General features: G+C 42.1%; 1 protein-coding gene and 1 pseudogene across 1 annotated transcript in view; both read left to right on the plus strand.

The window, feature by feature from the left end:
* The window catches only part of LOC136179609 (NLR family CARD domain-containing protein 3-like), a 265,362-nt gene extending 263,204 nt beyond the window's left edge, over nucleotides 1-2,158 (plus strand). The window contains exon 9 of the mRNA XM_065956446.1: nucleotides 1,222-2,158. Within this exon, the coding sequence (XP_065812518.1) occupies nucleotides 1,222-1,234 (13 nt within the window). The 3' untranslated portion in view covers nucleotides 1,235-2,158. The remainder of the gene's footprint in view (nucleotides 1-1,221) is intronic.
* Nucleotides 2,159-4,892: 2,734 nt separating this feature from the next.
* On the plus strand, nucleotides 4,893-14,208 carry LOC136179744 (electron transfer flavoprotein beta subunit lysine methyltransferase-like; annotated as a pseudogene).
* Nucleotides 14,209-16,587: the final 2,379 nt, after the last annotated feature.

A 16,587-nucleotide genomic window follows, 5' to 3' on the forward strand; every position in this document is an offset into this window, starting at 1 on the left:
GAGACGTCCATCAACATGGCGGCACAGAACGACTTCCGGTTCAAGCGACGAAAAATAAGAGACATGAGGAGTAGCCATTCAGATTGAGAGCAGTTAGACATTCTTCATCAAACTGATTAGAGCAAAGTTAATGTTTGTTATTTCTCTCAGTAAACACATCACTCAACTGTCTGTGACATGATGATGCCTTCAAGGACTCTCGGTAAACATATCACTCAACTGTCTGCGATAAAATGATGCCTTCAAGGACTCTCGGTAAACACGTCACTCAACTGTCTGTGAGAAGATGATGCCTTCAAGGACTCTCGGTAAACACGTCACTCAACTGTCTGTGACAAGATGATGCCTTCAAGGACTCTCTGTAAACACATCACTCAACTGTCTCTGACATGATGATGCCTTCAAGGACACTCAGTAAACACATCACTCAACTGTCTCTGACATGATGATGCCTTCAAGGACACTCAGTAAACACATCACTCAACTGTCTGTGACATGATGATGCCTTCATGGACTCTCAGTAAACACATCACTCAACTGTCTGTGACATGATGATGCCTTCAAGGACTCTCAGTAAACACATCATTCAACTGTCTGTGACATGATGATGCCTTCAAGGACTCTCTGTAAACACATCACTCAACTGTCTGTGACATGATGATGATGCCTTCAAGGACACTCAGTAAACACATCACTCAACTGTCTGTGACATGATGATGCCTTCAAGGACACTCAGTAAACACATCACTCAACTGTCTGTGACATGATGATGATGCCTTCAAGGACTCTCGATAAACACATCACTCAACTGTCTGTGACGTGACGATGCCTTCAAGGACTCTCGGTAAACACGTGACGATGCCTTCAAGGACTCTCGGTAAGCACGTCACTCAACTGTCTGTGACACGATGATGCCTTCAAGGACTCTCAGTAAACACATCACTCAACTGTCTGTGACACGATGATGCCTTCAAGGACTCTCTGTCCCTTTAAGCTTCAAGTCACCAACACGAGTGACCACGAGAGCTGAAAGGTGGCGTGCTACTTTCCACGCCCACTTCACTTCTGAGCAGGACTGAAGTCCCTGCTGCTCTTCATACTGGATGTTCTGTATCACTGATAATCAGAATAATCATGATAACGATGATATTATATGATCAGAATAATCATGAAGTCTCTCTCAGAGTCTAATCTCTCATTTATCTCTTTTTATATCAACAGCTGGAGGAAGTGAGTCCTTAAAGAGAGGATCCTGCTGATCACAGAGCTGGAAGCAGCAGCTGGTGTGTTGGTGAGTCTTTAACTGGACTGTGTTACTGGGAGACTGACGGACCAATCACAGCGCAGATGATTCTCAGTGCTGCAGTCTGAGCTGCTCTGAGATCAGCTCCACCGTCACACACAGGACCATGACCTCGGACATTTTTCTATTCTCATATTCTGAATTTAAACTGCTTCATGACTCAACGACCGAAGATGAACTCTTTGATTTGGATATAAATGTTTCTGTTGCAGCGCCACCCTGTGGACATGTGTAGTGGTGCAGGTTATTCATTGACTCATATTCACAGATAACAGTAGAAGTTGATTCCACCTGTGCAAGTTAAAGTGTGAAGTTCTGCTTTTAACCACGAGTCGTTGGTCGTCTGATAATAAATCAGTCGTCTCTTTGTTGGATCAAAACAAAGAGGAGGCTTCACTGAGTTTTTAAAAGAACTACAAACAGGATGTCTGGATCCAGGTGCAGAGTCAGCACCTGAATATTTGATGTGATATGAGATGATATAAAAAGAGCTGAATAACATGCAGACTCAATCATTGATATTCATTCATCATGTCAGGGTAACAACGGACACGTTATCAAACTATCTTTATTTTTAACTTCTGATGTTTATTACACTTTGATGTTTGAACCTTCTGTTTTTATTATCTCAGGATTTTAAATAGAAATAAATTCAATCTGTGGAGGGTTTTATTTGAATAATAATTCATGTTTAGGTTCTGTTGCTGCGATCACTGCTTTCTGCCAGCAGGTGTCACTGTTTCCACAGTTTTCTCCCAGACTGATCGATCTGAAGAGATTATTTCTCTGTCTGCTCTCTGTAATTTTCTTCTCCGCTTGTATTTGAAATAAAACTTTGTTTTCCACAAAGATCCACACATTTGTCCTTCTCCCCCCTCACCTGACTCTTACTCTTTATTTCAATCAGTAAAGGTGCGGTCTCTGTTAGTGAAAGTGTTCTGAGACAGACTCACATTTCATTCAGCTCCACAGTGTGATATTGTCCACACAAACATGCTGCTTCTACACAGAATTAGAGTAGAATGTGGTATTAAATAAATATAGTAAATTGTATAAATATATCTGATTTTTAAAGATTGTAAAATGATTTATTTCTTTGCTTCAAACTGGGGGAGGCTTTCACATGATCACGTCTTAAGGACTGACATAGCACTGACACAGGTTCACCACCAGGGAGAGCTGCAGCATTACGCTCTCTATAATGAGGCATCCAGTTGAACGTGATTGCAGAGAAACAAAAGATAATGGGCCTCATTCACTAACAGATATGTGCTTAAACCGTGTGTACGAACGTTTGAAGCACAAAATCAGGGGGCTCATCTATCAACAGTGTGTGAGCACGGATCTGTGAGTAATGAGTGTGTAAGAACATTCCCACGCAAAGAGTGGAATTTATCAACTTGTTCTTTTACTTAGAAATGTGTGTAAATATAAGCACAGCTCTGAGCATGCTTACACACAGAATCTAGAGGTAGAACATTGAAACTACAAATAAAAAGCACCACGAGTGTCACAGCACGCCAGAATCCATCTCAACCTAGATGCATGTTCCCAGTTTTTTTTAATTCAAAACACAAAATAAGTGATTTTGTGTGGTTTGAAACAGACCCGTTGCCTAATTGGTGTGAAAACCTTAAAAAGTCGGCTGTGACAGGCGTTACTTTGAAATGTTACATCATGGCTGGTTTTGCATTATTAGATGATTTGGTGAAGCGTGCGCTCTGCAGTAAGTTCAAAAGAGCGCACTGATCCGTTTGGTCCAGCTTGTTCTGTTGGGAGAGCGTCACTGTTTGATTAATCCCCCAGAGAGAGCTGTGACCCCGACCACGCTGTAAATGTTCAAGGGTGAAATTGTGGAGCAGATACTTCTGGCTTTTGTGCCGTGATGCGTTGTTATTTTTTGCACTGAACTTATTATCAAACTTCATCTTGGTGTTTTCTCCTCTGACCTGTCACCTTCTCTCATGCAGCATTTGTTCTTTTGTTAGTAACTTCCACTAAGTGAAAAGACTAATCATTTATCTGGGTCACTTAGCGCGAGAGTTACTAACCTTATTTTATCTCTTTATTTATTTATCTATTTATTTATTTCCCTTTTTTATTCAACCTCTTCCACTTTCATTCCTGTTGTTATGAAGCTCCTTTTCTTTTTATTATAAAAAAGTAATAAATGTAATGAGATGTGTTGTAGGAATGGATTGGGGAGGCTTTCACATGATCACGTCTTAAGGACTTTACATCTACTGTTTTTGATACACATTCATGTATCAGAAAAGTATTATTGATTCGTATGTGACATAAATAATGGGAACCTTTGTGAGCGGAACCTTGATTTTCTGAACAAGAGATCGATTCAAGTTAAAATAGGTGAGGAAATACCTAAAAAGTATGTTGTAGAGAATGGAACACCACAGGGAAGTGTGATAAGTGTGATATTTTCAATTATGATAAATTATATGTTTGATAATATCCCAACAGATATAGGAAGATCATTGTTTGCGGATGATGGAGCATTGTGGAAAAAAGGAAAGAATATACAATTTATTGTAAATAAAATTCAGAAAGGGATCAGTTTAGTTGAGAAGTGGGGATTAAAGTGGGGATTTACATTTTCTGTGGAAAAAACAAAGATCATGTTCTTTTCTCGAAATAAAATTGGGGAGAATATTGGGTTGACATTGTTTGGAAATAAGCTAAAACGAGTTGACTCATTTAGTTTTTTAGGGGTATTTTTTGATGTCCGGTTGACATGGAAGGAACACATCAGGAATAATGTTGATAAATGCAAAAAAGTAATAAATGCAATGAGATGTCTTGTAGGAATGGATTGGGGAGCTGATGTTGCTGCCTTAAAATATATATATGTGGCGTTAATTAGAACTAGGATTGAGTATGGGAGTGTGGTATATGGATCTGCAGCAAAGACAACACTTGCAAAGTTAGAAATGATTCAGGCACAGGCTCTTAGGATATGTATTGGGGCAGTGAAATCATCTCCAATATGTGCACTTCAGGTAGAAGTAGGAGAGATGCCACTATGTTTAAGGAGGAAACAGCTATTAGCAAATTATTGGCTGAACTTGAGAGGACATGGAGATAGTCACCCAACAAAATCAGTGTTAAAGGATTGCTGGGAAAAAGAGAGAACAATTAAGTCCAGTTTTGGATGGATAGGGGATAGAGTGGCGAGAGATATGGGAGTGTATGACAAGGATATCAGTCCAGCTGTTTTATGGTCACCAGTTCCAATGTGGATGCTTGAGACAGCTGAAGTAGACTTGGAGTTACTAAAGATAAAGGAAAGGAAAATAAATGTTGATTTAGTGAGTGAATTCTATGAACACATAGAACAGAGATATGGAGATCATGTACAAGTATTCACAGATGGATCTAAAGACCCGATGACAAATGCAACAGGATCAGCTGCGTTTATCCCAAAAGGTTCAAGGTTGAAGTAGTGAAGAGAACGTCAGATTTCCTGAACGTGTACACAGTAGAGTTGTACGCCATTTTAGTTGCATTAGAATGTGTTGAGCAAATGAAAGGAAGGAAAGTGCTGATATGCGGTGATTCAGTCAGCGCTTTATACAGTATTCAATCAGGATCATCTCACAGTCGTCAAGATGTATTATATGAAATCATATTTACACATTCCCAGGTGGTTAAACAGGGGACAGATGTGATGTTCATGTGGGTTCCAGCACATTCAGGTATAGCAGGAAATGAAAAGGTGGACAGGTTGGCAAAGGAAGCTGTAAAGAAAGAGAGGATTGATATTAACATCAAATGATCTCAGTCAGAGGGGAAACGAGTCACATGGAGTAAAATCAAACAGGAATGGCAACAATATCGGAACAATCAGACAAAGGGAAGACATTTATATTCAATTCAGAGGGAAATAGAGAAAGTAAAATACAGAGGGAGCAACAGAAGAGAGGAGGTCGTAATGTCCAGGTTAAGAATCAGTCACAGTCATTTAAATAGCTCTCTACATATCACTGGAAAACATTCATCTGGTCTTTGTGAGATATGCAATCTAGCAGAAACAGTTGAACATGTAGTTATTAAATGTAGAAAGTATGTAGCACATAGACAGAACATGATGTCAGAAATGGAGAGAGAGGGACTCGTAAGAAGAGATGTAAAAAGTATTTTGGAGTGTGGGGAGAGAGGGAGAGGACGAAGATGCTTGTTTAAATCTCTCTTGAGAACAGGTTTATTGAGGAGGATTTAGGAATGTGAGTAATAATTAAATCCAGCAGATGGCAGTAATGCAACTTTTTGGATGCCAGCCAACGAAGAAGAAAGTTGTGTGTTTTCATTTCTTATCGGGTTTTAAGATGTTAAAAAACGACAGAAGGTGACAGAGACATAAGAAGGGCTCTGACGAGTAGCTCCGTGGCTAACTGGTCATGTTTGGACTCTTTAAGTCCTCTACATGGAGCAGGTGTGTTAAAGGGTCGTTCACAGCATTCAGACGGAGGTGTGTGTCTCACAGCCGCAGATTTATCGGTGAAAACACGGAGGTGGTCGGAGAGCAGAGCCTCACCCCGGAGCTCAGACTGAGGCTGTTCACTCCCAGCTGCAGATTCTGGACGGAGAGACCCGAACTGTGGCCCTACGAGGACCCGTACTGGGCGATCTACTGGCCCGGAGGACAGGCGCTGTCACGGTGAGATCTCTAATATACCTGTTTCATTCACCTTTCACCTCTTTAGTAGTGACGTCACTAACAGCTGTTGGTGCACAGCTGCTTTACATCCCCGTTGTAAATCATTCAAACGACAAATGTCAAAGTTACTGGAAAATGATATGTACACTTTGAATTGTACAAAAATCTAGGTAACACTTTACAGGTCCGCAAATTTCGTCGTAATTAGGTGATAATTAGACAAACTTTTTTTTGATTTCATTGAAATTACCCCTGAATTTCATGACAATTGAGTGAAAATTAGCACGTAACCTCTTTGAAATAATGCCCGATCTTAATTGTAAGCAAGTCCTAATTGGTAAGTCACTGTTTTTTCCAATTTCTTTGAAATTACCCCCAAATTTCATGGTAAGTAGGTGACAATTATCAAATCATTTATTTGAAATGAAATCACAATTCACCACAAAATGTATGGAGAATTATCCCAACATCACCGAGTAATTATATTCTGCTATTTCCAGAGAAGCAGGTGATAAATAGCTGCTCATTTCTTGAATACATTTCCAGTAAAGTAATATGAAGTTAGGTCCATGGTTTCCTCTAATTAGAATTACCTTGGAAATCTAAACTAAATAAATGTATTTATGAGCGCCCGCGTCTGCAGCGGCGCGTCTCGGTGTGATCGCGGCCTCAGAGGGCAGAACAAACACCTAGCTGTGGGAGTGTCACCCACCTGGGGGAGGGCCTACTGCCCTTTGTGATGTCATGAAGGGAACATCTCCAAACGGCCTGTTTGAGCACACATTTTCTGAAAAGTGGAGCAGGCAGAAGACGGAGAGGATGGACTTTTCTCATCATTGGGGGGTTTGTAGACGGACTAGAGACACATGTTAGAGTTAGAGGAACATGGGGGAGTGGGTTTAGCAGAATATGTGACCTTTAAAGTCGATAAATATGGTGTTAAAATATGAACTTTAATGCAGTTAAAATGAACAATGATTGTGGTGTTTCTCCTCACTCTGATTATATTTTCTCTTCTTTGCTGCTACGTCCACGTCCGTCATATTCGCCGGTTTGAATCTCGTCCAATCACTGAACTGTATCCACTCCTCCACTCACCTGTGCGCTGTCATTGTCTGGAGGAAACTGTAGTGACTTTTTGTATCAAATTTGGACCCAGATTAAACCTACATCCGAACCCAATGAAGCCGCAACATTTTGAAGTTCTGAATCTATTTTCTGTTTTCTTCACAGTGTAATTGTAGTCCTTAAAGTTTGCAAAGTCCTCTTCAGAGACCGGACCTGGAGGCCAAAGAACATGAGCACAGGAAGCTGTATTCATGGAGTCATAAAGCAGTGAGCCCTTCAACTGAAGAGACTAAAACAGACAAAGATTACAGTATGTATGGCTTTGCAGGGGCGTGGGGACAAGCTTCTTCACGCCCTCTTTTCACCATCTGATCTGTTCAACTTCATCTTTATTGGTAACTTTAAGGATTCACCTTTCTGTATTGCTGTACTGAACTTTCTTTCACCCTCCCCTGAGGGCTCCTTCCTGTGTGCTCTGCTAAATGCATTTTTACCCTGAGGCGCAGTTTCAGTTTATTAAGATACAGTTTACTGAGATACATATGATTATGCAGCATGACTACTTGACATAAATGTTGATTATTAGAGAATATAAGGTACATGCATACAGATGAGACACTACAAAACACACCAGCTCCGCCCAGAAACATCCTGAGTCAACCAGAACAAAGCAGAACAGTAAAATCCAGTGAGAGGACAGAGTCTCTGCAGACACAGTCACCACCACACATGTACGGAGGCCCAGAAGGGACAATGGAGCAGCTTTAGGAGAAGTCTGTATTTTATTTTGAAAAGATACTGTTGGGGTTGTATCAAGTCAACTTTGGTTATATTCTTTAATAATTATACTTAATTATTAATAATATAAATAAAATATCATTAAACTATGTTTAATCTCGTTTTGGGGCACCAACCTGTAATCAGGTAAATATAACCAAAATATCACTCAAATCAGTCTCAAATTAATTATTTAATTACTAATATTATTAATAATGAATAACTATATTTAATAAATTGAAGGCGTGAAATCCGTACACAAAGCCTTCGCACCCAGCTTATATCACAATGTAAATACACCAGTAACCACAAACAACTGCTCTCTTAAATTATAACAGAATTTATTTAAACAAAGCAACATCAATCCAAAATCAATGAACTTAATTAAACAAATAACTATTATAAACTAATCTAAGCAACCAACATTATCAAGGAAAGGCTTGTGGATGAGGTGTGTGTGTGTGTGTGTGTGTGTGTGTGTGTGTGTGTGTGTGTGTGTGTGTGTGTGTGTGAGAGAGAGAAAGAGGGAAGAAGAAAGGGGGGAAGATGGCTTCGTACCCTCGTGGTCGTTCACGATGGCGCAAACCTAACAAAGACCTGGGTGCGAGCACGTGTGGATGAAAGGGAGAGAGAAGGGGGGGAGATTACTTCGTCCCACGTGGTCGCCCTTCCGATGGCACACACCTAACAAAGGCCTAACTGTGGCCTTAAGGTCTAAAAGAGACTGAGTTCGGCCATACACAATCTGTGTCTCTGAGGTGTCTGGATAGCCGCGAGTGTATAGATCTCTGTGCGTAATGGCGCGGTGGTGGAGTTGGTCTCCAGATGTATGTTTACACAGGAATATGTGTGTATGTATGTTCGTAGAAGGGGAAATAAAAGAGAAATGCGTGCCTGAAGAGGCCGGATCACAGTCCGACTCCCGCGCCACAACTCGGAGTAATTCCCTTCATTCACAGAAACAAACCAATAGCCGAATTCAGGTTAATACGGCTTACACTGGCCTTTCTGATCAGAAGAGTAATACCCGGTTATAACGCTGTTACGATAAACACATATAGGACGCAGCGGTCCGAAACAACAACAAGAGTTTTAAACAGTTAAAACTCAGGACGCAGGTCCAACAAAGATAAAAATTACAGTTTCTGCTTTGATCAACAATTGTTAAAAACACTCTCTAAAGCTAATTCTGCCCAGACCTAATTAAGCCTCACTTGGGAATCGCTTTGTCCGCGATTGGTGAAAGGAAAAGAGTCCGGCGATAAAACAGATCTTCTGTCCGTCCTGGTGCAGAGGCGTCTGATGGCGGCGAGGGTCCCTTACGGCGAGAGCGGCTTCGTTGGTTCTCCGTCGAGTGGAAAGATGTCCTTTGATGTCCTTTCGTTGCAGGACGGAATAAGACCGTTATCTTTCTGATAATCTGTTATAGTCTGACGCTCTCCGAGAAACTGAGATGCGTTCACTGGACAATCCGAGCTCGGAATTTAGAACACTGCCGGCCGCGGATTACCTGCGCGCCAAAACTTAAAACAAAGGAAGATTGTTGCAGGAAACAGGAGATCTTCTTGGGTCTCCGAGCACCGAAGGTCAGCGCGTGAAAGAGAGCGAGCAATGGAAGTCTTGGAGTTTTGTAGCCTGGCCTGCTCCATGGGGGGTCTACCTCAGGTCCCCTCCAATGAGGAGAGAGAGGTTCCGGTCCCCCCTTTACTTCACACGTAGGTGTGAAGTACCGCAGGGGATTCTGGGATTAAGAGTCCTTTTAGGCCTCTTTGTGATCTCAGTGAATAACTCAAATGAGGCTTTTACAGAGGTGCAGGCCCAAGTCCATTGTTTGACTGTTCTAAGCCTGCGTGGCCCAACAATACCGACTCTATCTTTAATGAAGTTTTAATGAAGTAAGATGATAATGATGATTTGTCCAATGAGACCACGCCTCCCAAACCGAGAATGAAGTCATAAAGACGTGTTGGACGTGACACCATGAAGTTCGGACCAACTACAGGTTGATTTATTTTTTGAAATGTGCATGTGTCTTGGCTCAGTAGGAGACGTCTTAATAACGATATAAAAGCAAAAGTCCTGAGTCAATTGTTCAGCTGGTTCCCTCGTCTTCTCTATTGTTCTCACTAAACTCTCTGAGCTCCAGTGTTTGACTTCAGGACTTCAGCGGCTGCTCAGTGCAGATCTTTAGTGTTGTCAGGAGGTCCAGGACCTTAGCCACCTTTTAGTGAAGGACTTCTAACACATCAGACGCCTGGGACAAAGGCTCACTGTCATTTAAAGATTAGTTTGAGCAGTCGCTTCAATACGTTGAAATTATGCAACAAAGACATTAAGATAAAGGGGTGGCGATGGCCTAGTGGTTAGCTCGAGGGCCACAATGTGCAGAGACCGTAGGTTTGATTCCGACCTGTGGGACGGAGCAGGAAGTGACTCTGGCGTCTCGTTGGTTTCACAAACCTAAACAGCTGTTTTGTTTGTTTCTGTCTCTGTGTTCAGGTTTCTCCTGGACCACCCCGCAGTGTGTCGGGGTCAGACCGTTCTGGATCTGGGCAGCGGCTGCGGAGCCTCCGCCATCGCCGCCATTCTGTGCGGTGCCGCTGATGTAGTGGCTAACGACATCGACCCTAGTAAGCATTCATTCATCTCTTACTCTACTGTGTTATTTACTCACATCATGACATCACAGCATGGACACATTTTCAGGCTCTTATTTTGATAGGAACATTAAAACATTCGCTGTATGTCGTGAACGGGTGGAAGGTTTTTTTCTCGTGTGGTTGGCTGAGGTCTCAGATGGTTGACGCAAGAAGTCAAAAAGCTGTGATGGAGCTCAACATTATTTCATTTTAACGTATGAAATTTTGGGCGATTCAGGGGCGGCTGTGGCTCGGTTGGTAGAGTCGGTCGTCTCTCAACCCGAAGGTTTGGGGGTTCAATCCCGAGCTCCTGCAGCCAGATCTCCGACGTGTCCTTGGGCAAGACGCTGAACCCTGAATTGCTCTCGCTGCTTCATCAGTAGCGTATGTGTGTCTATGAAAGGGATTAGTTATTTCTGATGGTCTCTTTACTCAGCAGTCTCTACCATCAGGGTGTGAATGTGTAGGTGTGACCTGCGGTGTAAAAAGCGCTTTGAGTCTTCAGAAGACCAGAAAAGCGCTTTACAAGCTCAATCCATTTATCATTGAGCTGCAACATTGCTGCATTTTTCATTTGGTTCGGTTTGCTTTCAGACTGCACTTTGTCAAACTAAGCAGAAACCTCCGGTCTTTAAAAATGAAGCCGATGCTGAGGTGCTAAATCCTGCAGTTCATCGAGTGTCCACTAGAGGCTGCATCCTTGTGCAGATCTGTAAGAAATGAAAAGTGAAGCTTTGTCAGGTCTGTCCTCCATGGAGGCCGGGTCGATCGTTTGTGATGCGTTTCAGGAATGCAGGGAATCTAACAATCATCAGCTTTTGTGACAGAGTCGAGCAGATCTGTGGCTGTAAATGAGTTTTTATCTAGAACAGACTTTTTTACTGCATGTATCTGGTTCTTAAGACAAACAAATCATTGTCAGAATCCCGTCTGTGGGAGGTGGTCCTCAGTGCAGATAATGTTCTGCCTGCTGTCAGTATCATGGGGACTTTAAATGAACTACAAACAGAAACCAGAAGACCTTTCCATTGAAAGTTTCTTGTTTTTTAGAAAAATGAATTAAAATGTTCTAAAATATCAGCGTCTCTATGCAATTTGACCAGAATTCAACTTTAATCATTTAAAAAAGTCTCCAGTAAAATCTGCTGAAACTTCTCAGGGGTACAGCCAGGGACACGAGGAACAAGAATCCATTGAAAGTTTCTTGTTTGCTAGCATTGTCTCTTCAAATATAATACTGCGTTGTTAAGTGTAAAAAATGGACCTTAACATGATATTAAATGTTTAACCGTTGAAGCGGTAGCTCACAGTGGGTGTGATTAACCTTGTTAAAGACTACACTTAATATTGGCGTGGCACGATCACGGACTGTCATACCAGCTCCATCATGGCTGAAAATGTCCTGGAAAAGTCCTGGAAAATGATCCCTGGAAAAGAGTGTGAACCCTGTATATAGACTGCTGTGATTAAAAGAAACACATGAACACCATGATTCCTTGAAGCCTAACCCTGTGACGTGTTAACCCGCCTGTTTGTGTTCCAGTGGCAGCCGTGGCGACGCACATGAACAGTGAGCTGAACGGCCTGCAGCCTCCTGTGTGTCTCACCCACAACATCATGGGTTCACCGCCCGCCGCCTTCCACCTGATCCTGCTGGGCGACATGTTCTACGACCAGTCCCTCGCCACCAGCCTGCACAGCTGGTTGAACCGCTGCATGGAGACCCACGGCACCAAAGTCCTGATCGGAGATCCAGGAAGAGCTCAGTTTGAGGAGCACGCCATCCGACGTTTGAGCTGCCCGACAGTGTGAGAGAGGAGAACTACGGCCTGAGCTGCAGCGGCGTCTGGAGCTACACACCTGAACTCTGAACACCTGAGAGAATTATTCTTCAAGAAAACATGGACTGTGTGAGGTTGAGAGGACTGTGTTTTATTTGAAAGTCACACAAACAAGGAAGGTTGGTACATTTCCCAATCTGAATGATCACTTCTTTTAGATATTTGAATGATCAGCTGTATCAAAACAACTCCCTCTCTTCTGTCTGTGTTCAGGAGAGGAAGCATGGCGCCGTGCTGCTGCTGCTCCGGTAGCCTGGTTAGCAGGGCGGGGCGATATGACCTCAAATCAATATCACGCTTAAAGGCAGGGTTGGTCATTTTCTAAAAGTAGCCTGATGTTGAAAGTAGCATTCCCTCAGTGCTGCGTCTGCAGTCAGGAGCAGTCCTCCTCAAATGATTTCCATGTTTTCAGGAGTGCAGATGTAAAAACGGCTGTGATGTCTGCTTTCAGTTTGACAACTACACACACTCACAATGTGTGTTTCATATTTCATTTTGAATTGATCCTTTATGAATCACTCTGTTTAATAAACATGAACACACACATGAACAAACAGGATCCTGTGGACATGCATTAATGGAGAGGTCTCAGAGTGAGGGGGCGGCCCACAGCGAGCGCTCCAGAGCAGTTTTGGGGTTCAGTGCCTTGCTCAAGGGCAGTGCTCAGGAAGTGGACTGGCACCTCTCCAGCTACCAGGCCAGGGACTTGAACCGGCGACCCTCTACCGCAACTGCCGCCCCCATTTCAATCAAAGACAAACACAGTTCTATGTGAGATGGATATACTTGTATCTTCAAACACACACACACTCTTTGTTCACACACAGGAGGCAGAGAGCACCTCCGTACCAGCAGTGGATTATCTCAGGAATGGTTTTTATTCATTCATTCATTTAATGAGGTGCAATAGCGTGACAAACTGGTGACATATACATGACAAATAAGGCACAGAAAAAACAAACAGACAAGGTCAGGACAGCAACGACAAAATACAATAAGAAAAGAAAGACAGCAAAAATACTGAGACATCAACAGACAGACTACAACTGATCTTTCTTTGTTCCAGCCCGCCCCTCGGTGACCTCTACCCTACAGTAGTTTATATCTGAATGCCTTACAGACCAGTTTCTCTCTCTTTAGAGATCAAACCTGAACAGGAGTGTGACCCGGCCGGGGCTACGTGTGAATCTGGCTCCAGCAGAGTCATCAGGCTGCTCACTTTGAAGCAGCTGGATAAGAGCTCGGCTGCTGTTTGGATCAAGCTTTGAATGTTTGTCCAGCAGGTGGCGCCATCAGTTTTATTTTTCAGACAAGTGAGCAGACTGAAAACAGGAACTGTAATGTATTATTACTACTCAACGTTTTCACATGTAGGTGGCTCTGACTGCTGCGTTCAGGGACATAATAATAATCAGTGAGGACGTTCATGACCTGCTCTGAATCGTCTTCAAGAAATATTCAAATGTTTAATATTATTTATAGATTATATTCAAGCATACTGAGACCTGTCTTCTGTTGTAAGGATATTATTTAGTCTATAATGAGTCAGAATATAAGTAAATATGACATAGATTGACCAACTAAACAGGATGTTTCTCAGTTTTGACGTTGAGCCCCCGAGAGGTTTACTGCACATTTAAGTCTTGCTGTTGGGAAATAAAACTTACAGATAAGATCAATAAAAAACAAATTGGATAATTTGAAACAAGAGTACAAATGTTTGGATTCTGCTGATTGTTCCAAATGTTCTGGTGTTGGCGGTGATGGAGTTGAAATCTGAAACTTCATGCAAAGATAATAATCATATTTCTATAAAACAGCTGTGACATGGATCACATGTTAGTGTTAAAGTCTTTAAAGGTCTGATTAGTCTCCTTCATGGAGCTTCAGTACAGATAGGCCTACTTTGACTTTGAGTTATATTTTAAATTATATACGCAGGGCAAAAAAATCATTTAAAAACTAATAATGGGCTTAGGTTACTTTCTGAGTCTCTCTCAGTCAGTCAGTGATTCGTGTCGGAGCTTCAGTCAGTACGTTCAGTGAACGAAACACTTAACGTGAACAAGCGAGACTGTGAGTCACCAGCCTCAGTCACACACACACACACACACACACACACACACACACACACACACACACACACACACACACACACTGTACTGACTGAAACACGATGGTTAGTGGATGTTAAAACAGTCAGCTGAGTTAAATTAAGTTGGATATAAAAGCCGTTTGTAAACTGACAGCAGATATAAAAAACACAAACAATAAATGTTCAATAATATATTTTCTACTTCCTCAATTTTGGAGACATGAGAGGGAGAAGTAGGGGCGGGCTTTAGAGACACAGAGCTCCCGACCGACTCCTCCTATTGGTTCAGTCAGTAGGTATCACTGACATGAGAGGAGAGGGAGGGCGGGCTTTAGAGACACAGAGCTCCTGACCGACTCCTCCTATTGGTTCAGTCAGTAGGTATCACTGACATGAGAGGAGAGGGAGGGCGGGCTTTAGAGATACAGAGCTCCTGACCGACTCCTCCTATTGGTTCAGTCAGTAGGTATCACTGACATGAGAGGAGAGGGAGGGCGGGCTTTAGTGACACAGAGCTCCTGACCGACTCCTCCTATTGGTTCAGTCAGTAGGTATCACTGACATGAGAGGAGAGGGAGGGCGGGCTTTGAGAGACTCTTACGGTCTGGAGAGAGAGAGAGACGGGAGAGAGGAGAGAGAGTTGAGAAATGAACGACTCTTCTCAGTAAGTGATTCAGTTCAGTTCGTTCACCCAGATGATTCGTTTTAAACGAATCGTTCATGACCGACACATCACTAGTAGGATCGACAGAAATCAAGAAGGAACAAAGAAACAAAACAACTTTACATTTCAAGCTTTTCCGTGAGAGAATACAGGAACACGTTTAGTCTAATGCGTGCAATGTATGTGTGGTTGTAAACAGCTATTGGGAACAGAAGATAAAATATTTATCAGTAAGAATCTGCCGATCTATGAGACCCATCCAAAAGGCCGATCTATTCACTTCAGTTCTATGCCACTCTGTGTTTAAGGCAAATGTGCACACTACAGATTTGCACTGGTATTCTGTGCACTTTGGAAGGTGGAGCAAACATAAAATGGAGGAAGCTAACAACAATTTCTTCAAGAAACAATGGTAGAAGCAGCATGGTCAGTTGGTGTAACTGGTTTGAGTCAATTGGTGTAACCAGTATTTCTCATAAACATATAATAAAATACAGGACAATTAAAGTGGAATAAAAGTAGTCCTCTACTGCAGTGAAATAACAATTTTTACATAATTTGCCAAAAATTAATTAGAAAACAGAAGTGTTTTCAGCTCTGTGTCCCGCTCACTATTGAAAAAGGGCATAACTTATAAATTTAGGGATAATCCTAATAAAATCTAATTTCTTGTGCTATTTTAAAATGAAGTAATTACAATCATGAGTACACTTACACTCACATACTCTAGATGTATAAAATATTCAATATTCTTAATTTTTCAGTGGTTACACCACTTGACATTTTTATGTCCATTCTGTCTTACCTTTTGAACAAAATGGTGTAAATGTCATTTTGAAAAACACAAAACCAACATGAATACAAATCTCACATTTTAATGAACCTGATGCATGCTTTCAAAGTGTGTTTTTAAAAGATTTTTGAATTGGTCATCTGAACAACCCTTATTTATCACTGACCCTTATTTTTATTTTTTGATTGTATTTTGATAAACTTTATTAATCCTTGAGGGAAATTTGTTATTTTTAGGGACATGCTTCTCACACACATGAATCACACGCATGCACAAACAGGACCTGTGGACATGCAATGGTGGAGAGATGTCAGAGTGGGGCTGCTACAAGCTGCTAAGCAGAGAGTGCACCAGAGCAGTTGGGGGTTTGGTGCCTTGCTCAAGAGCACCTCAGCAGTGCCCTGACACCTCTCCAGCTACCAGACAAACTTAGAGATTTGGTCCACACCGGGACTTGAACCGGTGACCCTCTGGTTCCCAACCCAAGTCCCTACAGACTGAGTTACTGCCGCCCAAATGTAATGTTTCTTTGTTTCTTCAGCTTGTTGTACAAAGTGGAGATAGCGATGTATTAATAATATCCACATCTGTGATTTAAATGTTCTGCTTTGACTTGTGTCAACAACACCGGATAAACTTTTTTTCGGCTCACCGTGAGCCGTTTATCAACGGTCCTCTGTGTGCTGTGTTGCTCGTCAATACAAAGCACCACACATCCGCGTGTCCACCTTTAAT

Source organism: Labrus bergylta, chromosome 7, assembly GCF_963930695.1.
Source record: "Labrus bergylta chromosome 7, fLabBer1.1, whole genome shotgun sequence".
NCBI lineage: Eukaryota > Metazoa > Chordata > Actinopteri > Labriformes > Labridae > Labrus > Labrus bergylta.